Consider the following 24738-nt stretch of genomic DNA (forward strand, 5'->3'; position numbering starts at 1 on the left):
TCATTTTTCCTTGTTTCCACCCTTCCCCTACCAGCAGTATTGTTCTGCATAGGTCAGTGGCAGAACTCTTTCCACCTGACCACGGTATCTTCCTGTGTTGCTTAGCCACAGAAGATGGCCCTGCTAATGGTACAAATCTATGTATGGGTGTGTGTATGGCTGGTTATTGGGTTAAGGATGGGAGAGTTGATTCTAAATGAAGTATAGGAAAAATGAGAATTCAAATTCATACACGTACCGAGCCTGCAGTCACATCCAAAAGCCTGAGTGAACCCTCCAAACTGTTAAAGGTTTAAAGACACTTCGGCTGCAGAAACCATCATCCTCCAACAAACAACTAGTGTCCATTTTAGTCTGGCCTCTGCTTATCTTCCAGGTGGGCACCCTTTGTTTGAAAAGCCAATTCAACTGATAGCTGGGACCAGGTGGCCTCTCTGTTTATTCAGTCCAGGCTTCTCTTTGCTGGTTAGTAACAGGGGTGGATATGGTACATTAGAGCTGTTTTAGATTACTGTCAACTGACCAGAGCACCACCTGGTCAGGTATTAAAGGGAGAAAGTTGCCTTAAAAAAAAAAAAAAAACAAGGGCTGCTTAAAAGCAGGGATAGTCCTCTCCGTCCCCGCACCCCACAATTGGAGAGTTTTTTGATCATCTGGATCCTTCTCTCAGTATTTTTAAGGTCTCTTTATTTCTGCCAATTTCAGTAAATTATTCCTAATGCAGCATAAAAAATTTGGGTTTGTCATTCCTTCACTGAAAGGAAGACAATAGTTGATTAAAATCAACAACAGAGATCAGACCTGGTACCACTAGGTGACGCTACACATCCAACTCCAGAATTTTCAGTGTGAGTCTCTCCGTCTCACATCAAGACAGAAAGGCGGTGATCATTTGAGACACTTCAAAAATTCAATCACTTGATTTTAATCAAGCTCCTGAGAGGAAGAAAATATCTACTTATTGTGTCTACTTTATGTGCTGCTTTCTTTCTTGTTTTTCTCGACTGTAGCTATGTTTCTATTCTCGTTCCCCAAGTCTCTTCAAGATTGGGTCAGAGTGAACTGTTTAAGGTTGCCTCTTTTACAATTTTCCAGGGACTTAAAAAAACAACAAAACCCCCCACAAACCAACCCCCTAAAAAAAAATTAAACAAAATATTAAACAAAAGAACTTTGCAAATGCCTACTGTTTACATGGCTTGTGAAGGCTTGTCAGACAAAGGTCCTGGATCTACTAATTTATTCATTGCATGGGAAAAACGGGCTTCTTAGGATGGGAATTTGCTTCGGGCTTTCCCATTCTGAATGAAAAACTTTAATAAAGGTGATTGAGGCTTAGTGGCTGATGCCAACTGCCCTCTGGAAGGAGTTGGCAAGAAAGACCGTCAAGACAGAAAGGCGGTGATCATTTGAGAAACTTCAAAAATTCAATCACTTGATTTTACTCGAGCTCCTGAGAGGAAGAAAATATCTGCTCATTGTGTTTATTTTATGTGCTACTTTCTTCCTTGTTTTTCTCAACTGTAGCTATGTTTCTATTCTCGTTCCCCAATCTCTCCCACGCAGGTCTCCCCATCTGGATTGTGAGTTTGTGGTCAAAGGTAGAGAGAGACCTTGACAGTTACTCTCACTGTACTCTCTCAGTGCTCTGCACACAGTAGATGTTCAGTAAAAGCGAATGAATGAACCCATGAATCCTAGTCACAGGGTCCAGGAAATAAAGATGGCTGCTAGTCAGCAGGACTAAATTTTTTTCGATTTCCCTGACTGACAGCTAGCTGCTGTGGCACTTAGTGTTGAAACAGATGCTATCAATAAGGAATTGAGGAAAACCGGGAGTATTTTTCCAATAACCGGTTTGCGACCAGGCCACAGAGGAAACCCAGTGGTCCCTGAATCGGCTTCTTCACATCCCTGGAGACCCCAGCACGGACCTATCGGGGAACATTCGACTCATAAAACAGCTCTGACTCGGCACTCTTGCATTCTGGCAGAAGTAACTGGGAGCTGATTGGCGCTTTGGAGCATTACACCAGGCAGCTCTTGGAATGGCTCGCTCGCCCAGTTACAATCTGATTTGTCTTTCGGTGACAGAACAACTTCATTTCTCTGTTTTGACGTCCCAACCGCCTCTCAAACCTACGTCGGAATGCTTACCAGGGTGCTGGCACAGATATAATCAGAGTCACAGGGCTTAAGGTTACCTTAATGCCTCCAGGTTATCCCTTTTTATACAATCAATCAATACCACAGAAGGACTTGGAAACTGCCTCTGGGTAAAACAAAGTCCTCTCCGCTGAGCCTCCGAGACCAGCTGTCTCATAGAACTGACAAGAAGAGCATCCAATTTCTCCACTAGCCTTCTTCCCCTTCCTCAGAAATGAAGACACTCATACCCTGGCAACTTCTCTTCTGGCGATGAGCCGGCCCTCACCTCTGCTAGCCATGCCAAAGATATTACTTGCTCACTGTTTTGAAGAGGGGAGGGGCATGTCAAATGCATTCAGTATTCATTCTTTCTGGCCTTACCTTTTGCTCCAGGAGGGCTCTGCGGAGGGAGACCCTCTGTTCGAGGTCCCGGAGCTCTCGGTCATGCTGGGCCTCAGCCTGCATCTTGATTTTGCTCTGATATGCATTCAGCAACTCCAGTTCCTGCTGCAGCTGCATCTTCAAAACCTGGCACTCTGCTTCCTGTGCCTCATCCAAACGCAGCTGGGAGGGATTAGACAATAGACCCATCTTACCATGGGGTAGCCACTCAAGACATGCCAGCGGAGGAGGTGGGGGAAGGCTGGGTTGTTTTCTAGGCCGTACACTTGTGCTCCCTTGCTATTTGCATCTCTGAATGGGGCAGGCCTAACAGCTGGTGCTGTAGGCAGTGAGACAACATAGCTGCTACAAGCTACAGCCTCGATTCACTTGAGAAAAACGTGGAGACTGACTAAATGGTGAAAACGTCTTCACGGCTCTCACCAGAAGGAACATCACTTGAAAGAAGCTGTCTTGCCTTCAAATGATGACGGTTTAACCTTCCAGTGACTCAATGCACCCTTGCCCTCAAATTACACCCCTCAGGGTGGATGCCCTTATCTTAGAGAGGCAGATGGGATCCACCGAGGGAGTCGAGGTGAGGCTGACCCAGCAGGGAGACAGTTGGCTTTCAGCCAGCAAGACAGTTTGGGATGCATAATGGGCGGTAGTGGGAATGAAATAGCTATGGCCCTGGGTCATTCTCAATGATTTCATTGCCAATCCTGCCCAAAGGAAAAACAGACATTTTCCCTATCTCTGTATCTCAGACACCATAGAAGAAGAGCGTTCATTTCCCAGGGGTATGGGACCTGAAAGAAAGAGGAATTCACCCCGTTTTCTTTCTGCTCCCAACCTCCTGTAGCTATTCTGCTCTTTGAAGGAAAAGCCCTTCCACTGGGTATATAATTTAGAAAGCGGCACCTCAAGCTCAATCTAGTATGAAGTCACTGTTGTCAATTTCACTTGCCCAGTATTAATGATGAAAAAAATTTCTATTTTTACAGACCCATCAAAAAAGATACAAATCTTATAGCTGGAACCAAAAAAGTACTCTTCAAACACTATCTTATTATTCCTCGCACAAAGAAGCTTCCAGCTGGAAAGGAAAGTACAGATAGAAAGGAATTTTGGCAAAAGGCAGACCAGATTAAATGCCAGGTCCCGGAACTCCATTTTTTTCTTCGTTTAGGAGGTGACCTGTCCCCAACACTTTCAAAGCTGAGAGGCACTTTTGAGAGTTCCATGTGTGAGGTGAACCTCACCCAAATTTTGTAAGGTGTGAATTGAGAAGCAGACTCACCTTCAGTGGGCAATTAAGCAAGGGGCAGAGATCTGAGGAAGAGGGCCAGAAAGGGACTTGATAATGGATTTGTGCCGTGGGGTCGGGGGAGAGAAAGGGACACGGGGCACTTTCGAACATCCCCTTGACAACTTGGGGAGCAGAAAGCGGGCTGCAGTCTGAGGAGGGCTCAACTGGCCTGCGATAAGCCTCGAATTTCTCTAAGGGGATGATCCTAGCCCGGCCTCTCTAGACCCCAAAAAGCAACTCACAGCTTGGGTGGAGAGCATTTCATTGATGCTGTGATCATACTGCTCGGCCAGGATGGCCAGCTTGCGGGTCTGCTCCTCCTTGAGCCGCTTCAGAACAGCTTTGTGCTCGCTCTTTGGTGTCGTCTCCAGCAGGTGGTTTCTCAGCGCTTTGTACTGTCTGGTTTGGATTTTACACGTATCCTGGAACTGCTTCTTTATTTGCAGCTCTTTTGACTAGGGGAAGAAAAAGGAAAGGATGAATCACAATACACACACGCACACACACACAGAACTGGCATCAGTGGGTCAGTCTAATGGTCCATCCAGCCTAGTCTTTTGTCAACGACAGAGGCAAAGGGAGTTTGGGAAGATCCAGGTGATGTTTTTCTTCCTGGCTATCTATCTGGACTGCTTGAGGTACTCATCCCATAAGAATTAATGCAAAACACTACTAACCTATATGAAATTATGACTGTAGGAAGGAAACACATAAATGCGTGCACACGCACATACACACACACACAGACAGAGCACACACACAGACATAGCACATTGCCACGGCCCTGTCAGCTCTCTGTCTCTAGGCAAAAACAATTGGAATTTAGGCATTTTCATAACAAAGCTCCAACTTAAATATGGTTAAATGTACAAAGGGCCTCATTTATCACAGGATTCTCTCGGCAGCACTGCCAGGATGGCAGTGAATTGCTATCATCTCGCTTGATGACTACAAGCGTAGCTATGGGCCAAAAGTAGCAAATCCACTCGTGAACAAGAAATATGAGCATCGAGATCTGCTCCCTTTGAGACAAATCTTAGGTGTACACCTTTGCCCCAGAACCTCTTGTGGCCTTAAATCAAACCTGCAGTCAGCAAAGCAGCCTGGGGTATTCTCTCTCAGCTCTGTACCCTATCTCTGTCCCCAGCTGGAGACAACAGACAACTTCTGGAAGTGTCGGGTAGTATTCACCCAGCTAGACTTCCATGCTCTTCAATGTGGCATTCTGAGTTCAATTTCATAATCCATGGTGGTCACCTATGGCTTGCTTTTTTGGCCCCAGGAAAAACAGCAACCACCTCAAAGAGCTGCTCCAATCTGTAAATCTCACAGCAGAAGAGTCCTGCTCACGGGGTGGTTCTGAGCCCCAAGGCGAGGTTAAGCTGGCAAAGGTCAAACTTGACTGGGTCCAGGGTGTCTCAAGACACCTGGCCACCTCCCCCATTTTAGGCATCAAACTGGAAATGTTTGTCTTCAAATGGTAAGGGTTCTAAACCCATTTTGTTGTGGGGGGAGAGGGGAATGAGAAGCTGCTTCTTATGTAGAGATAAAGGTTGCATCATCTTATGCTGCCATTTTAAGGTGATGCTTGGAGAAATTTTTGCTTTTAAATTTTAAGGCCTGGTAATCTGACTTTCCAATGGGGCTCTATTTTAGATGACTGTTGAAAACTTGGCAGACACAATCTGGTTGGCTCAAGCTTCACCAGCATGACCTGAAGCATGACAATAATAATGTTGGTATTTGTGATGTCACTAGCAATACTAGTAACAGCAGCAGCCGCAGAACCAGCAGTCCCCCTCTAGACTGTAAGCTTGTTGTGGGCAGGGCATGTGAATGCCAACTCTGTTGTACTGTACTCTCCCAAGCGCTCAGTTCAGTACTCTGCACACAGTTAGTGCTCACTAAATAAGACCGATGACGACGACGATGTTGATGGTAATTACTGAACACCTACTGAATGCATTCTATTCTTTCCTGACTTTCTGCCCTCTCCCTGTGGCACTCGATCATGGCCATCTTTCCTGAGAACTTGACAATTTCCTATAGCCAAATGGAAACTCAATGTGATGGAGGCCAGGCTTGACCCTTGCTCCAGGCATCAGTAAGTTTGGTCTTAGAAGTCCTCCCAGTCATAGCCAGTAAGAGGTCTGCCTCTAGGAGACCAGCAGAGCTGGCTACATATAGACCTAACTGTAGAACCAGACCAAATGGAGTAAGATTGCTTAAAAAACAGGAAATTTGCAAGGGATTGCTAAGGGAAAAAAACCCAACCACCCAAAAACAAACTTCCCAGTACTTGGCCTAAGAGAGAGCCTAGGGGGAAGTGAGCCGGGGCAGCTCCTCTTGGGCAAGATGGTGACATCACTCAATCAGCAGCTGGGGAGAGAGGCTAGCAGAGGAGCTGCAAGCCTGCTCAGCAGGAGTTCTGATGCTTCCCTTCTTCTACTTGAGCTTCAAGTCCAGAGGGCACCAAGCATAACCCTGGCTCTATACCCCAAACCAAGCAGTTTGCATTATTATGACCTCTGGGTTTGTCCTTTAAAAATTCTAGGAGAAATGGCAGAGGGGTCTGGTTTTCAAGTGGTATAAGGCTGCGTATATATCACTCAGCTCTGCCCTGTCTGCCCTAATAAAGAGGGCATATCCTAGACAGAAAAATGCCAATTTCCGCCCCCGCGGCCCCCCTGACCCACCGTGATAAATTAATAGAGCGATTTCATCTCGGGAAAACCAGGAATCCATTTTTCTTATTAGAGGGAGGTGTTTAGCGATTTCATGCTTCTACAAGAGAGCTGGATGTGACTAATGAACAATGAAGCTTTTCTCTTCACTTTCTCAAAGTATCACTTAGAGACCAGTCCCTGTTTACTGCCTCCAATCTGAAAGGCTTTATCAAGAAACAAAAGAGAGAGGGAAAGGTTCTCTGTCACCTCTGACAATCACATTCTGACCTCTCCTTCCCCAAATTGAGAGGGGAGGGAGAGGGTGACGGTGAAAGCAAAGTACAAATCAGATATTTAAAATTTAGATGATCGTCCAGTTGTTGCCGATTTTAGAAAACCAACAAATAATGGACATTGTGTTGTGAAAGCCTCACTCTCTGGGGGGAAGCCTTCGTTGAACAGCCAAGCCAAGCAGCGTACATCTGCTTCCTTTTAGTGAGAACAGAGAACACTGGACTAAACGACACTGGACCAACGGACAAGGAAATGAGAAAAAAGGTTCCCTCCTTGCCAGAGGCCCAAGGGCCTAAGGAACTCTCGGGCCCGAGCGCCCCAAGTCCTCCGAAATAATAAATGAGTGCTTTTTATGTGCCAAGCACCGGTCTAAACACTGGGGTAGATACAAGGTATTCGGGCTGTCCCACGTGGGGTTCACAGTCTAAATCCCATTCCGATAGGAATGGAACAGAGTTAAGAGGTGAGCAGAGGCAGCTGCCCCTTTTGGAAAAACAGCATATCAAAATTTTTGGTGTGGGGTAGCTTACTGTTCCAGAAGAAAAAAAAAAATATGATTCAGGGTCACTTTGTAAGGACCAAACAATTCAGCAGCCACTTCCATTTGCCTAAACTTAGGGCATTCATTTATTCAATCAATCATATTTATTGAGTGTTGTGTGCAAAGCAGTGTACAAAGCGCTTGGGAGAGTACAATATAACAACAGACACATTCCCTGCCCCCAATAAGCTTACAGTCTAGAGGGCAGCTATAGACTATAAGAGAGTCACCGTCCAATTCATAAACGGGGCTATGGATTGCTGATTTGAACACACGAATGCTATCCAATGGAAAAAATACTATTCTCTCTTTCATGAGCCGTCAGCTTTCGGTGAACGTTTTACTAGCAGAAGTCAATTGGACGTCAATCCGGTCCCTACTCAGCCTCCGATCATCAAAATAGCCTGGAACACGAAGAATAAACCTCTGCCACCCACCTCCTCTGCCATGCGCCCATCTGTCCCTGCCGGAAGGGCACAACGGGGGTTTGTGCGGGCTCCTCTGCAAGGCAGCAAAGGTGGAGGGAGCGTAGAGGTACACTGCCATTCAGTGCACTTGCCTTGGGCAAGAGGATCTCCCCTTTCCTGTTTGCCTGGATCTCAATTTAAACCAAGAATAATAATGTACAAACTACAGCAGCACAACTTCCACACCTTATGTTTTCCACCAAAGAATGGGACCTAACTTCATGTTGGTTCCAACATTAGGTTTAAAAACAAAATCTGCATTCCCCGCTTCCCCAAATTTTTCACTGCCTCTGCCCACGCTTAGCAATATCCCACTCGTCCCCTCCTGCTCCCCATCTTGCCTACAGACAAAAACATAAGCTTTCAAGCGGAGGCACTCAGCGTTCACCCACAAATAGAAATTCCCCTGAAAACCCAACAGAAGATCGTTCGTTTTATTCTAGGTCAGGGGCCTGGAGTCTCGTAAGTCCCGAGAGATGGAGGTCTGTTGAAGTTCTGGCCCGTTCCCCCACCCTGTTGTCAAGCACGCCCAGGGGCTCCGGGATTACCTTCAGGCTCTTGGGCTGCTGTCGGACTTCCATTACATGCTTACGCCTCAGCTCACGCTCTCGCCGCTTATTGTACTCCAGCTGGTTGGTGAGCTCGGTTTGGTGCTGCAATCTGATCAGCTCACAGCGCATCTTCTGGATTGTATTGAGATGGCGGAACTCCAGTTCTTGCATGGACTCGTGCTGTCGCAGCAGCATGGCGTGCTCCAAGTCCTTCTGGGTCTGCCTTTTATTCAACTCCTAATCCAGGAGACCGAGAAAGGTGTTGGCGTTCGTCGTTGCAGCGCATGGTTGAGACCTTCCCCCCAACCCCCGCCCCAAGAAACAGCCTGGACTGGATAGATTTCACTACTCTGACTCCATATTGGTAAAATGGCAAACCCGAAGACCTGGCCTTGACAATTCCCTCTACGGAGCAGGAGTAATAAAATTATTAATAATGATGCTACTTATTAAGTCCTTACTATGTGCCAAGCACTGTTTTTACTGCTGGGGCAGATATAAGCTCATCAGATTGGACACTGTCCATATCCCACATGGGGCTCACAGTTTTAACTCCCATTTTACAGATGAAGTAACTGAGGCACAGAGAAGATGACAGACTTGCCCAAGGTCACACAGGAGACCAGTGTTAGAGCAGGGCTTAGAACACAGGGCCTCTGACTCCCAGGCCCATACTTTTTCCAGTAGGCCACGCTACTTCTCTAGGCCAGGTATAAACTGACATGGGGCAGTAAAATTTTTTCACTGTAAAGTCTTTTAGATTGTTTCTTGCTCTTACATCTGTCAATTACATTAACAGGTTTAAGGCACTCTGGCTTTACACAAAGCATATTTTTTACACCATTTCACAGAATGAAAATGAATCTCTCCACATACAGGGGCCCCTGGTAATTAATGAGGAAATTGGCAGCCAAAGCAAATTAAAAGGATTCTGCTGGATTTTAACAAACACCCTAGACCTGGCACAACCTTCAATTTTTTGATGCACATTTTAGGCCCAAGAGGTAGCAGAAGTTCTGTTATTTTCTTTGTCTTTTATACACTCCATCTGGGATGGAGACTGATATCTACCTTAGTGCTTAGCACATAATAAGCACTGAATAATTGCCATTGTCTTTCCTTCCAGAGTTCTGATGGGTACTGAACTTCCTACCAAACCTACCTCCCTGACAAGGTCCTGCTCAAGGTTATGGCGACCAAGGAGCATCCGTCTCTTGAACCGACGGCATTCCAGCTCCAGGTATTGCCTCTGGCGCCGTAGAAGGTTGGCTTCCTCTTCTGCTTGGAAATGTTGGATGTTCTCCTTCTGCTTCGAGAGCCACTCTTGCTTTTCTTTCTTCGGGGTGCTCTGGTTTTCATTCAGTTCCTGAGAGAAAACAGAAAAGCAGCATAAGAGAAATTAAGGCCCCAAATGAGCCAGTTATCCCTCAGTCTGAATAGATGTTTTTACCCTGTTGCCCTCCTGTGATTGGGAACTAAAAAGAATTCTTTCGGGGAGCTGGCGTGACATCTCTGGAATAAGATCATTTTCAGGCCTGAAAAATGGGATAATCACACCCCTGTGGGCTACAGAAGCAGGTTGCACAAAACACCTAGCATGGCCCTTCTTTTCAGATGCTTGAAAGCTTTATTGAAGGTACATCTCCTCCCTAATTAGGTCCTCACTTCCTCTTCTCCCACTCCTTTCTGCATCCCCCTTCTACATGGATTGGCGCCCTTTATTCACCCCTCCAGCACTTACGTATATGTCCGTAATTTATTTATTTATACTAATGTCCGTCTCTCCCTCTAGACTGCAAGCTTGTGTGGACAGGGAACGTGTCTACCAACTTTATGTTGCAGTCTCTCAAGTGCTTAGTCCAGTGCTCTGCACACAGTAAGTGCTCAATAAATACCTTGATTGATAAAAGCCAAATTTCTTGAGGTCTGCAGCCCTGCTTCCTAGTCTCTACGGCTTCAAAAGGAGCAGTGCTTCCCCACTCCTCAGAGTAATCTTACAGTGATTTTACAACCACCGATGGTATGAGGATTTCCTTCAAATTTGATGAAAGTAATATCTGGCCCAAATTGAGAAAACTCCAATAACAGAAAAATTAGGATTGCTGAGAGAGGGTGAAAGTCTCCATTTAGTGGCAAACTACTGCAGCTGCCAACCAGCTGAGAAAACATGGGGCCCACACAATTGAGCTGGTTGCCAACTTGACTGCTTGGGCCCCGTGTTACCCTGTCCGTGACTCAGCCAACACCTTCCACCTTGGGCAGGAGTAATTTGCAGTGGATGCATAGAAAAACATTAGGGTGTCATTGTGCACAACATGATTCCATTCTTAAAAGTCACCTATACTGTTTTGCAATTAAATTATTAAAAACTCAATGTATCATGCAGTCAAGACAATATCATAGAACTCAAAATAAAATTCACATAAGAAATGAACTGAGTTTAAAGCATTTTACCCCAAGAACTAGGGTAAAGAACACAAGGCTTATGTTGGGACTTGAGTTCTAATCCTAGCTGCGCCACTTGCCTGCTGTGAGAATTTGGGCAAGTTGCTTAACTGCTCAGTTTACTGGGGTTTTTTTTAATGGTATCTGTTCAGTGCTTAACAAGTACCAGGAACTGTACTAAACACTGGGGTAGATACAAGCTAATCAGGTTGGACACAGTCCATGTCCCACATGGGGCTCCCAGTCTTAATCCCCATTTTACAGATGAGGTAAGTGAGGGCCAGAGAAGTTAAATGACTTGCTCAAGGTCACACAGCAGACAAGTGGCGCAGCTAGGATTAGAACCCAGGTCCTTCTGACTCCCAGGCCTGGGCTCTAACTCACTAGGCCATGCTGTTTCTTGGTGCCTTGGTTTCCTCATCTCTCAGCCTCATGTAGGTCAGGGATTGTCTCTCAATGAATTACTCTTTATCTAGCACATTGTTTGGCACATAATTATGGGCTTAACAAACACCACATATCGTTATTATTATTATTATTAGCAGAAGTAAAAAGCAGGTAAATAGCAAAGCGTTGGCAACAATAAAAAATTCTGGTTTCTAAAAGACAAAACTAAACTGTGGACATGATAATCACCTTAAATAGCTGAAAAGAGAATGAAAAATAATCTCACAAAATTCGAAATAGATAACCCCTTAATAAAAGATGATTTTATATTGTCAAATTCCCATTAAACTCCCTCCAAAAGCCCATCACGCCTGTAAGAGTAATTTATTTTACATTTAACGGTGACCTCATTCACTATTTCAATATTTGAGCAAAATAGTTTTTGAACTTCAATCAGAATTCTTTTTACTTATCAGGACCTCGGTAACTGAATTATCTCTCAGCTCAAGGTTGAAAGGAATTCTTCACTACAGATGCTTAAAAGTTCAGGTCAGAAACTGACCTTGACCATTCTCAGAAAGTTGTCCCACGTAGGACACGTAGCCCATGGCTGCACCAATTAAAACCCTACAATCACCAAGATACTTTAAAATCTGCCTGATGGGCAGGATTTGTACATAGGAATTTTTCCAGTCCACTAGATTGTAAGTCACTTGAAGGTAGAGATTATGTCTTCTAACTCTACTGGACTCTTTCAAGTACTTAGGAGAGTGCTCTGCACCTGGTAAATGCTTGATAAACACTACCAACTGATTGGAAAGGGGTCAATATTATTCACAGCCTTACCAGAGACCAGTTCCCTTATCAATCAATCAGTGGCATTTATTGAGGACTTACCATGTGCAGAGCACTCTATTAAATGCTTGGGACAGAATAATACAACAGAGTTGGTAAGCACATTCCCTGCCCATGAAGAGTTTGCAGTTTAGACTGACAAGAGAACTGTCTATTTTATAATGAGAGAGGTCACTCACAATATATGGGAGGATGCTTTTTTGCAGTTAACATCCTTCTAGACACTGTAAGCCCATTTCAGGGTCACATCAGGAGAGTTTCCAGCAGGAGGGAGAATCAAGCAGAGGCAATCTGCTACAAGTCAAAACTTCCCTGTGCTGGGCAGCAGCGGCATGGGAGAGACTTGAGGACAGAGACTCAAGTTTACTGCGCGGAAGGAGGCAACAGTAAACCACTTCCGTATTTTTATCAAGAAAACTCCATGGATATACTACCAGAACAACTGCAGATAGAGCTGGGGTGTTCTGGGAGAGATGTGTCCATGGTGTCGCTATGGGCCAGAGATGACTCGAAAGCATAAGACAAGTCACTCTTGGTATCCAGTAAGTGATCAAAATGAAATGGCCAACATATTTCAGCCCCAAGGAAATGTGTCGCATTAATTGGCTGGCTCCTGATGAGTCCTAGAACGCTTAGCACTTGAAGAGATCATCTGGGACAGTCCCCTATCTCAGACAGTGGCCTAACTTAGCCACCTATGATGGACTGTTCTCCAGACTTTTTTGCAAGCTCTCCAACGGAGGAGGATCCCTTAGCCTCCTGTGGCAATCTATTCTAGCATTTTAACACCCTATTAACCAAGACTTCACTTAAAGCCCAAGGGTCACCTTTTCTAAGCCTGTCAGTTGGCAGGCAGAGGATATGGTGGACACGGGCAACTATAAATCCCACCACTTCTGCCTGTGGCTGTTCCCATCAGCTGCGGTTTCAGATGATGACTTCCGTGTGCCACTGTATATGCCAGTCTGCTGGGAGGTCACAACTGCATCTGCACCTACTTGAGGCCAGTTAGGAGTCATCGTGGGCGGACTCGACTAGCTTGGAAGTCAAGTAAGATCTGGCAGGTCTTACTTTGCCCAATCCTAAACTAGGCCCTTTCCAATTTCTCCACAGTCAAAATGGAGTCCAGTGATCAAAACTGGACAGAATACTTAACGAGGATCTTTCAAATGCAGAGTCCACAGGGTCTATGGAGAGTTATTTTTTTATAATGGTATTTATTAAGCACTTACTTTGTGCCAGGCACTGTACTAAGCCCTGGCGGTAGTAGAGAAGCAGCATGGCTCAGTGGAAAGAGCATGGGCTTTGGAGTCAGAGGTCATGAGTTTGAATCCCAGCTCTGCCACTTGTCAGCTGTGTGACTGTGGGCAAGTCACTTAACTTCTCTGTGCCTCAGTTACCTCATCTGTAAAATGGGGATTAAGACTGTGAGCCCCACATGGGACATCGTGATTCCCCTGTGTCTACCCCAGCGCTTAGAACAGTGCTCGGCACATAGTAAGCGCTTAATAAATACCAACATTATTATACAAGCTAATCAGGTTGGATATAGTTCATGTACCCCATGAGGCTCAGTCTTGATCCCCATTTCAAAGATGAAGTAACTGAAGCACAGAGGAAGTGAAGTGACTTGTCCAAGGTCACACAGCAGACAAATGGCAGAGCTGGGATTAGAACACAGGTCTCTGACTCCCAGGACTGGGCTCTTTCCACTAGGCCATGCTGCTTCTCAAGTTCTGGAGTTAAAATGTCATTCACTGGTTAATAAATTCCACCCCATGTTGGCTTCCTAATAACAACACTTCACTGCTGACTAATTCAGTCTGTGATCAGCTGCTCTCAATCCACCCTAATATCTCAAGGTATTGCTGCATCCCAGTTGAAAACTGAAAATCCACTGCCAAAGACAGACCAGTGTGGTAAACGGCTATCAGGGAAGGAGTGAGGAATGGCTCTTTATGAGCAAAGCTTTTAAGGAACCAGAGACAAGGAAGTATAAGAGAAAACAGTGCCAGGGGCTGCAATCAAACATAACAAAGCAAGTGACAGCCTCAGTGCCTTTTCAGTCACCCACGCAGTGATAAGTAACTTTCACTGCCAGTAGGGTCTTCTTTGAATATGGAGAACTACTATATGCAAGTCAGGTCTCCAATAACTTGTGCTTGCCTTACATAATTTGAATAGAATGCGACTGAGAACTATGGAACATTTTTTCTCAATGTGAGCCTGTTCTGGGTATAATCCAATTCACGGTGGCTTTGGAGAGTAGATGTAGGAAGAAAGCTCTTTTTGGCCAGGGACCGGGTCTACCTACTCCACTGTAGTGTACTCTCCCAAGTGTTTAGTACAGAGCTCTGCACACAGTAAATGCTTAATAAATACCACTGACTGAAATGGTTGCATCCATGGGTAAGGCATCTGTTAAGGCCTAAGTCCTGCAATGTGACTTCCACGTAACAATAAGTTCTTTAAGAATACTACTGCATTAGAGCAGAACTTTCATCCAATTTTTCTAAGACCAAATTTCCAATGAATCATTCCAATGATATCTTGAGTTAGACTGAAACTTCCTCACGATTCTAACAGGACAGATTAATTTACCTCTACAACAAAATGATTCGAGGGCATACAAGAGGTTTAAAATGGAAACATTAAGTTGTCCCGCATTTACAGAGACTATACATGCTTCTGTGGCATCTGAGCCAGAACTAGGTAGAGTTCTGGAATCACATTATTAGGAAAAAAAAGTCCTGATTACTCAAGGGAAGCTGTGAAGTGTTCCCTTTTGGGGTGGAATCTTACAAAAGGCCTGTTTGTTAGATGACTGCAGTAAGAAACTATGTATGGAAGCTTTAGCTTTTTCCAGAGTTAAACAGCTACTAGGCAGTGGTCACCAGTATAATCTTGGTCTACATTGAAAATTCAGTTTCAAACAGTGCTTCCCACAGACTGATATCATAGTGAGGAAATGGCTTTACAGAACCAAGTAAATCTGCTTGCCCTGGCTTACAGAGTTAAAGAGAAATTGTGGGATGCTGTTGGATGTAATCAACAAGCAGTCAAGAGCTTAGTCTCCCTTAATGACTCCCCTAAAAGATGCAGTACCTCCTTAAGTTGTTCTTTACGGAGTTTGTATTCTCTCTTCTGAGACTCCAAAAAGCTATTCAGTTCTTTTTTCTGTTGTGCCTGAATATGCTGCTGAAACTTCTTCTCTTCATTGGCCATCAACTTAGCCTACGGAAAATTCAAAAATGAAAGAAAAAAAAAAATCAGTTGACATGGCTATTTGCTTAAAGTCTCTTGTTTTCTAACTACTCTTCAACTCGGATTGAACTCTCAATTTAAATAACGTTTGTGAGCCAAGTGGCTAAAAGCCAATTGGCTGAAATCCCCTTTGTCCCAGTCCTCTCCGGGAACTGGCTCAGGTCCAGATGTCATCAGGTGAGTGGGGTGCTCCAAGAGTGATTGACAGGCCATGCAAATGAACCTCTCCTCAGGCAAGGTGTCCCCCAAAGCTGATAAGCCTGCAGTTTCCAACTCTCCTGCCCTGAGGGGCCTGGGCAGAGCCTCAGAAAAAAAATTTCATTCCTCCCCATTAAACATTACCCTCCAGCATTGCTTATTGCCTCAAACTGCACAGACAAAGAATTGTAGGAGAGAATTCAAAGGAAACTGCTCCCACTTTTTTATGCTTGATCTGTTACCAAACAGCACAAAGGAAGGAGAAGGAAGGAGAATTGGTGGGGGAGAGGGGGCACGGTGGTATCCCATCACAATCTTTGTTTACCTACCTCCTTCTCCATAGCTGCTTGGTGTTTCTTAATTAGCTTCTCCATTTCTGCAGCAAAGTTGTTGCGCTGTGTTTCAAGATCTTTGTCCAACCTGAGGCGGTGTTCATCCATCTCAGCCTTGAGCTTATTCTCCAGTGCCATAAGCTGCTTTTGGTGCTGCCGCCTCATGCGTTTATAGCCTGACATCTGTTCTCTAAGCTCTGAATCTTGCTCGTGCTCTTGCATTTGCCTGGTAACCTAGAGGGCCGCCACAATGGAGAGTGTGGAAAAACAGAGCTAAGTTTACTTCTCCGTGTGCTTTTTCACATTTTACCCCCAAATGGGACCCAGCAGGATGGAACATCTTATTCCAGGAGAAATGGACAAGCTGGGTAGACTAAATGAAATTCCTCAAGGATCAATAAAGTATCAGGTATTTCTTCGAAGACTTGGAAGATAAAATATAGAGCAATTACATATTTTTGTAAGGAAACACTAGACCCAGGTTGAGGATGGCAGAATTCTGCTCCTCCAGCACTGAATACCCCAGGCCAATGGAAAAAGTACATAGGTCGGGATAGTCACATGCTCCAAGAGGGAATGCAGTATGCCACATGGGTCTTGGGTATTAAAAACCCTAAACACATCCCTTATGGAAAGCAAATTTGATAGCGACACTAAGAAGGGCATAATGGATAGTTCTTTTCTGACAAGGATTAGAACTCAAAATGAAATGAATCAGGGAGCAGAATATCAGGAAAAAAATTTGAAAGCCAAGTGCTAGATCATGTAGATTTGGAGGAAAATAAATGCCGTGAATGCAAGATGGGAAAGAACTGGCTTTGCAGCCATATGGCAACATAAAATAAAATAAAATAAAGAATTACAAAACCGTAAGTGGAACGTGAATTAACAACATAAACCAACAGTAAAATATAGTTCCAATTCAAGTGGCAAAACAAAATGTGGTATCTGGCTCACCTAAGCCCTTTAAAATGGCCAACTCGACTATCTGATATCATTTATTTTTACCAAGAGTGTTCCTATTTAGGCAGAAGGCAAATTGGATTTTTTTAAATCCTGTGAAACAACCCTCATTTGCAAAACTGGAGTAACTCTGTCTAGTTTATTCCTAATATTTCCTTTATGTCAATGGTAAGGCACTGGCTTAACCAAATTTGACAACAAAAATGATGAAAAAGAGGCTGTCATGGGAAAAATAAGATAATCCGTTACGCCCCTCGACAGTTAGCTCCTTTTGAGCAGGGAACGTGCCAATAACTCTGTTGGATTATACTCTCCCAGGCGCTTAGTACAGTATAATAAGCACCAATGATTGATAAGTTTTAAGTCTCACAGATTAATGCTTTTTAGCTTCTTTCTAGGAAATATCCTGAATCAACAGAATTCATACAGTGGGTTGGAGAACTGAGACAGAAGGATAAAGCAAAGCTTTGTAGGAATAACCCTAAAATTGTCTGGTCTCTCTATTGTAACCTGAAGCAAACTAGCATCATCCTTTCTTACTAAGGGAATACAATGGTTTAACTAAGGGGCTTGAACCAAAAGCACTTAGGAGTGTTGTGAAGCATCAGCAGTTGTAATGGCATAACAGGCTGAGAAGCCTGGACTCAATACCCCCTCAACATCTTTACCAAACCCTAGGACTTGTCCCCACAGAGGCACTCAGAAGGAAATCCATGGGATGCTGAAATATCCATGTGGGAGAGACAGCAAACAAAAACAGAGAATGAGTGCCCTGCAAGCCATTGCTAAGGGACAATGGAAAGTAGACAGCTCAGTTCTAGGAAGACTGAAAATTGCTGTAATGGCTTTCTCCTCCACCCCCACCAAACTGGGGTGATCAATCAGTCAATCAATCAATGGTATTTAGTAACACTGTACTAAGCACTTGGGAGAGTACAACACTAGAGAGTTGGTAGACATGTTCCCTGTCCACAGTGAGCTTATATGTCTATAGTGTAAACCTGAAAGGAGCAGGAAAAATACATACCAGTGATGCTGTGCGAATTGTAGCGAAGTGTTCTCGATTGCGATAATGGGACTTGTGGCGAGACACTTGGGGAGGAGACTGTGGCTCTGATGCTCTTGTTCTAGGATCTGCCTCTTCTCTGTAATTCTCTTCCTCCTGACAAATAGGAATAACGGCAACATCACATTTGATAAATAATCTCAGTACCCCAACAACAGCAGTACTGAGTGTACCACATTTCATGCTTGGGAACATATATTAGAAGACAAAGTTATAGTTCTTGCCCTCCAGGAGCTTACAATGTAAGGACTGAATTAACCTGCCTTTCAAATGATTTTCATTTATAAGCGGAGATTTTAAGAAATCCAGAGACCCAAAATTGCATCCTGACGGGCAACTCAGGTCAACAGGACCACACACTTACGATTGCAACACAAAAACTCAGCTGAGGATTGAGGAATGATAACATTTCATTGGTGACTTACTAAAATTGACATTTCATATTTCCTCATAATGTGAAACATTAAATGCAGGACATGGAGATGATCAAACGATAAGGGAGAATATGCGATTTTTAACATACTCCCCCAAATTAGGATACTTTTCAAGATACCATAAGAGAAAGGTCACTAGTCACAGCAGTACTCAATCATGGTCTATTCTTCATATTTTAAATTTGTGAGTCATCATGAGGTACATGGTAATTAAACATGCCGTTATGTTAACCAAATGTGTGAGGAAGGCATCTGATTATTCTGTATCCGATAATAAAACCTGTAGCTGCTCTCATCACTGGCAGAAATGTAATTGCTTCACCATTCCTACCACGACCCCTGTTGAGAACACGGCTTAAAGGGTTTTTTGTTATGTTCTTATTTTAATCAGTCTTTCAAGATGAGTTGAAGAGGTGGTTAGAGAGGAATGCCAAGCTCAGAAAATATCTGTTTCCCTGTGTGTCTTGGTTCATTACCTGAACACACAGTTTAAGTGAGAGATAAGTGGCTTTGGGAGTAGTTTGTTTAACTGCCACGGATCCAACAACACCTGATGATACACCGCCAAGTAGCAAAAGAGAAGCTCACCTTCCCCAAGCCAGTTTTTGCCATGGTAAACAGGGCGGGATTTTTCTTAATGTAATTTTTTAAAGTGCTTGCTATGTGCCAGGCACTGTACTAAGTGCTGGGGGAGACACAAGGTTATCAGGTTGTCCTAGGTGGGACTCTCAGTCTTAATCCCCATTTTACAGATGAGGTAACTGAGGCACAGAGAGGTTGAGTGACTTGCCCAAAGTCACACACCTGACAAGTGGCAAAGCTGGGATTGGAACCCACGACCTCTGACTCCCAAGCCCATGCTCTTTCCATTAAGCCACGCTGCTTCTTTTCAAAGGCAGATGTTCCAGAATGGCCAGTTAGTCCCCACATTTCCAACTTTGGAAAGGTAGCTGCAAAGACGCGCACACTTTTTTTTTTTTTTAACCTAGTACTGAAACTCATCACTAACTCAAATTGCTCCCCGGCTCTCTAGCCATAAGTTTTGGTGAAACCCAAACACTCACCGGTTTTAAATGGATGACAGAGCTGTTAGACATCACTGTGTGGTCCCCCTCCATCATGTCTAGCTCACTCTTGTCATCTGAGGCATCTGGAAGACTGTTCACACTACTGCTTTGGCTACTGGCACTGATAGACATACTTGGAATGGACTGATTACTTCCAACACTATTCACGGTTCCTGTCCGGCCAACACCATGATCTTGTTCCTAAAAAGGGTAAGTGTTGAAACAGAAATTTTTACATTTTGCCCCATACAGAATGCCCATTAGAGAGCTTTCCAGAGAAACTCAGGATTGCTGTTATATATGAACTTACTAATGCCTAACAATATCCACCCCCCCAGATTTTGTATAGCTCATGTTTCCTCTCCTCTTCTGTTCCTCTTTCATTTCCCAATATCCTGTATCCTTGCTTTTTTTTTTACCAACACCCTCTTTCTTCCACCAAAATGCCTGTCCCTAACTCCTTTTCTTCCAGAATATCGCTTCCAATGGCTACTCTTCCCTGGCAAGAGAGATATTCCCATTCTTTCCAAAGCAGTACTGTGAAGGCTGCCCCCTCAACTCATTTTCCAAAAATAAGATCTCCAGAGTAGGATTTCCAGCCCTATTAAAACAGTCTACTCATGCCTCTTGTGGAGTACAATGATCAATAACAATGCAGCAACAAGTTTTTGAATTAAACTGCAGAGGAAAAACAGATTGTGTTTGATTATTGTTTCCAAGCCCACTTGAACCTAGACTCCCATATCCCAGTAGCGCTGTTTATAGCCTAGTTTTGTGCAGGGCTGGCTTTAGACAGTTTCCTGCCCTGAGGTGGAGAAAAAATGGCTAGCCCTTCCTGTTCCCTAGGAGGCCATTACGTTCCATTCTCCCCACATTTCTCCGGGCATAGAGCACAGCATCATGATGTCATTCGGAAGTCCTCCTGAACCTAGAGCAACTGTTTCTCCAGGGAAACCCCTGTCACCCCCCCACTTCTTCACAAGCCATTGAGCTCTCTTCCCACACCGCTGATAACCCAGAGGTTGCTATCTGCTCAGGTGGACAGAAGCTGGTTAATTTCTAATTTTCAATGGCAGCCGCCTCTCGATGGGATCCCCTGAGGTGGCAGCCTCACTCGCCACCTGAAGCCAGACCTGGTTCTGTAAAAACTGGGTAGAACAAACCATGCACCCAATACACCGTTAAGTCAAAATCACTGGTATGCACCTCAATGGGTCAGATGAAAGTTTTCTTATCTTGGTCCACCACTTTGCCAATGACAAAGTATTTAACTGAACTATAATCTGTTAAACCTGCCAACTCTTTTAAATATTTCGCATACTCTTGAGAGTTCTGAGCAAATCTTCTCACAAACACCAATGCACAAATAACGTATAAGGCAAGAGGCCTGTGCTCCTGAATTCTAAGTGTAGCCACTCACTTTACGCATTTTTATGCTTAAAAAGACATAGTCAAAACCAGACAAAACCGGTTTGACATGGGCGCTACTTTGGAACAATTTTACTAGCATCCTAAAGGGGAGGAAAGCAACTATCAAAAAAAAACAAAAACTTGGGGAGCAAAATGGGGCAGGCCATGAAATTCAATTTTAAATTGAAGATGAAGATTTTGACTCCATTGTAGGAACCTAAAATATTTGATAAATGTGAGGTGAAAAGTTGGTCCACCAATGCCTCAGGCAGGTGGCAAGCCTTGGGCTACTTTTCCAGAACAGTCCAAGAATGTCAGAGGGAGCATATTTGGCCCATCCAAGGAAGAAAATTATCTGGTTTCTGTTTTAATAACACTTTTGCGACTGCTACTTACAATTGTACAGTTTTGGAAAGGGAGGAATGGTTAATTCACCAGGATTAAAGAGCAAGTCACCATCAGCAGGATGATACCCCAAGAACAAGGATATTTCATAGTTCTTTTCACCTCTTCCTCTTCCTGTGCTTCCACTGCAGGTCCATTATGTGCCTCTTGGAAAAGGAGTTTCTTCATTTTGCGATACTGCAGATTGTCTAGTTCTCTTACTGCATCCTTTGTTCTCTGAATGAGATCTATTAACACTGTTTCAGGACGCTCCCGGAGAACAAACATGTGCTAGAAGAAGAAAGAAAATAATGTTTCAAATAACCAACTGCATTTATTTAGCGCTGTGTGCAGAGCACTGTACTAAGCACTCGGTAGAGTACGATATAACAATATGAGAGTTGGTAGTCACGCCTCCTGCCCATGATAAGCTTACAGTCCTTTTCTTATTTTAAAGAAACCATGATGTAGTTTTGGCAGTGTGGTCCTAATAACTCTGAAAGGGAACGTGCGCCTCACAGTAAGGCTGAAGGACCTCTCATTCAAAGCACAACAGTTACTGTGGCAGGCAGGCCCTACATAGCCTTTCCACCACCCACAAAGCCCACCTTACTGCAAGGATGTCACTGTAACCACATGAAGCATCGTCAAAAGCAAATCATTTTTGTTATACAACTACAATAAAATAGGTTGATGTGCTTGAAACCCCTAAAAAGAACCAGACCTCAAGAAAGGCTTTGGCGTCTCAAAAAGCAGTACTGTCTATATGGTGGGTGGCACCGCCAACTCTGAGTGAACCCTGCCCTAATCTGAATAGAGATGGCAGGCATTTGGCTGGCTAGAGAGAGATGGGCCAATAGAGGGGAAGGGGAGCGTCGGCCCCTGGAATTTGGAAGGATAGAGAGACGCCTTCGCTTCCCCACACAGCTTCCTGGCAGGGCAGGCAGCCATAACTAGTCTGCTTGGAGGGAGTAGACAGAGGCTCTGCTCCCCTTCAGCCTGGGCCTGGAGCCCAGTGGGCTGTGGGGGGTTAGTGTGGGAGGCTCATCTTCTCCATGCCAGACTTTGGGCTTGGACTGCAGTTTCCCCTCTCCAGTGTCCAGCCAGGGAGACTTAAGAGAGCAGAAGACCCTGGGGCCAGCCTTGGCCTCCACTTGCACTCACTGGGCTAAAGGGCCAGAACCAGGACAACCCCTAGTTCTGGAATCCACAGCAGGTTCTGTCTAACCAGCCCGACCCTGACATCCAGTTGTTTTTTTGTGCTTCACACTCAAGTCCAAAGGAGTCCAGAATAAGGGGTGTGGCTCCTTGAAGCCCCTCCCAAGTTTAACCCCATGCTCAAAATGAAAACTTGGTGCCTATGCCTTTGAGCCCCCTGAAGGAAAAGGACTACATCTAATCAATTCATTCATTCAATAGTATTTATTGAGCGCTTACTATGTGCAAAGCATTGTACTAAGCACTTGGAATGTACAAATCAGTAACAGAGACAGTCCCTGCTCTTTGACAGGCATACAGCCCACTTGGGTATTCTCTCCCAGAGGTTAGTACAGTGCTCCGCATACAATTAGCGTTAAACAAATGCTATTATTTCTACCATGACGGAAATGTATTTTTTGAATATCAAGGAAAATTGAGTCCTTTGCACGTTAGATCCCTTCTCTGTTAGGCAGTTAGGATGGGCATAACAATGTTTTCGCACTTGGTAGTTCGTTCCAGTTGTGACCACGTGATAGATGGGGTGCTAGGTAAGAAGAGGGGTGCCAAAATCTCTTTAAGGCCCTAAAGGCTAGAAAATCTCACAATACCACTCATTTTCAAGAGAGATTCAAGTGCGTCCTGAAATTTGAGGCTTTTTTTTCTCCTTCCTCATCCCCTCAGGTTAGGCTGCACATGCCTATCTGAGAAACACTGATGTAAATATCCATATAGACCCTTAGGTTATATTAGGCGCTTACTCTATGCCAAGCACTATACTAATTGCTGGGGTAGATACAAGATAATCTTACAGGGCACAATCCCCGTCCTACATGGGTCTCACGGTCTAAGTAGGAGGGAGAGCAGATACTGAATCCCCATTGGACAGATTTGGCAACTACGGCACAGCGAAGTTAAGCAATACAGAACAGGCAAATGGCAAAACTGGGATTAGAATGCAGGTTAATCTGACTTCTAGACCTGTTGCTCCTTGTTTAATTGCTGTGGTAAACATGGCATAGAGTTTCACTGGACATTTTCAAATCCTGGATTTAAGGTGTGCTATAGCAATAAATCAAGAAAGTACACAGGCCATAATGAAATTATGAAAACCCTCCATTTATTATTGCCTCTCAAAACCTACTCAACTGTCTCTGAACACACACAAACACACATTCACACACATATTCTCTCTCTCCCCCCTCCCTTCCCCTAAGGAGAGTATATATATATTCTCCATAATAGAAGAGTTTCATTTTCAAATTGTCATGCACCACTGAAAATATGGTGGTGTATAAATAGACTATTTACGCCTTTGGAAGGATATAATTATGTTTACTTCTTGAATGAAAACGCTAATGAATATGGAAAAGAATAGGCCTACAATCCCTTAGGAGATTCACACACATTCACAAATGACCCTCAAACCATGTCCTATCAGAAGACTGGTATATCAATAGGATAAGGATGCGCATCCTGGTAATCCCGGATACACTTTCATTTCACAAAGCTACTTGGTACTTCAGATAGTAATAGTATTTTATTAAGCACTTACTATGTGCCATGCACTGTACGAGGCGCTGGAGTAGATACACAAGATAATCAGGTCAGACAGATCCTGTCCCACATGGGGCTCAAAGTCAAAATGGCAGAGGGAACAGTACTGAATCCCCATTTTACAGGTGAGGAAACTGAGGCAGAGAGAAATGAAGCGTCTTGCCCATGGTCATGCAACAGGCCAGGAGCAGAGTCAAGATTAGAACCCAAGTCCTCTCACTCCCAGGCCTGTTCTCTTTCCACTTGGCAACGCTACTGGCTTTCTTAGAGAAGCAGCATGGCTTAGTGGAAAGAGCCAGGGCTTGGGAGTCCGAGGTCATGGGTTCTAATGCTGGCTCCGCCGCTTTTCAGCTGTGTGATCTTGGGTAAGCCACTTAACTTCCCTGTGCCTCAGTTACCTCATCTGCAAAATGGGGATGAAGACTGTGAGACCCACCTGAGACAACCTGATTACCTTGTATCTACCCCAGCTCTTAGAACAGTGCTTGGCACATAGTAAGCGCTTAACAAATACCAACATCATTATTATTATTGTCTGTAAAATGAGGACAATTATCCCTCTTGTGAGGGTAAATGTCAAAGTTCTTCAGAAGAAGTTAGGTGAATTCAAGATGGTGTTTATTCACTGGCAGAGGCAAGGAGCAGTTGAACTGCTCCTTCATCATTCCCCTCCCCAGACCCAGCTCTCCAGCCAGGGGGTCAGGGGTCCCAACACCCCAGGCCTAGCCTGAGGGAGTGGCAGTTTAAAGGGCCAAACAGGAGGCACAGGCCACCCATTCTCTAGACCACCACCAACACGGGGTCACAAACCAAATTTGG

The 24738-nt window shown here is 44.3% G+C and overlaps 1 protein-coding gene across 3 annotated transcripts in view; it reads right to left on the reverse strand.

Moving 5' to 3' along the window:
• Positions 1 to 24738, reverse strand: part of TAOK1 (TAO kinase 1) — a 128523-nt gene that overhangs the window by 10854 nt on the left and 92931 nt on the right. For all 3 annotated transcript variants that reach the window (XM_029082246.2, XM_001510546.4, XM_007672563.3), the window contains 9 exons: positions 21289 to 21456; positions 19369 to 19572; positions 17832 to 17966; positions 15839 to 16075; positions 15153 to 15281; positions 9523 to 9726; positions 8358 to 8597; positions 4084 to 4296; positions 2530 to 2712 (listed from right to left, as the gene is read on the reverse strand). In XM_029082246.2, the coding sequence (XP_028938079.1) occupies positions 2530 to 2712; positions 4084 to 4296; positions 8358 to 8597; positions 9523 to 9726; positions 15153 to 15281; positions 15839 to 16075; positions 17832 to 17966; positions 19369 to 19572; positions 21289 to 21456 (1713 nt within the window). The remainder of the gene's footprint in view (positions 1 to 2529; positions 2713 to 4083; positions 4297 to 8357; positions 8598 to 9522; positions 9727 to 15152; positions 15282 to 15838; positions 16076 to 17831; positions 17967 to 19368; positions 19573 to 21288; positions 21457 to 24738) is intronic.

This window comes from Ornithorhynchus anatinus, chromosome 17 (genome assembly GCF_004115215.2).
Source record: "Ornithorhynchus anatinus isolate Pmale09 chromosome 17, mOrnAna1.pri.v4, whole genome shotgun sequence".
Classification (NCBI taxonomy): Eukaryota; Metazoa; Chordata; class Mammalia; order Monotremata; family Ornithorhynchidae; genus Ornithorhynchus; species Ornithorhynchus anatinus.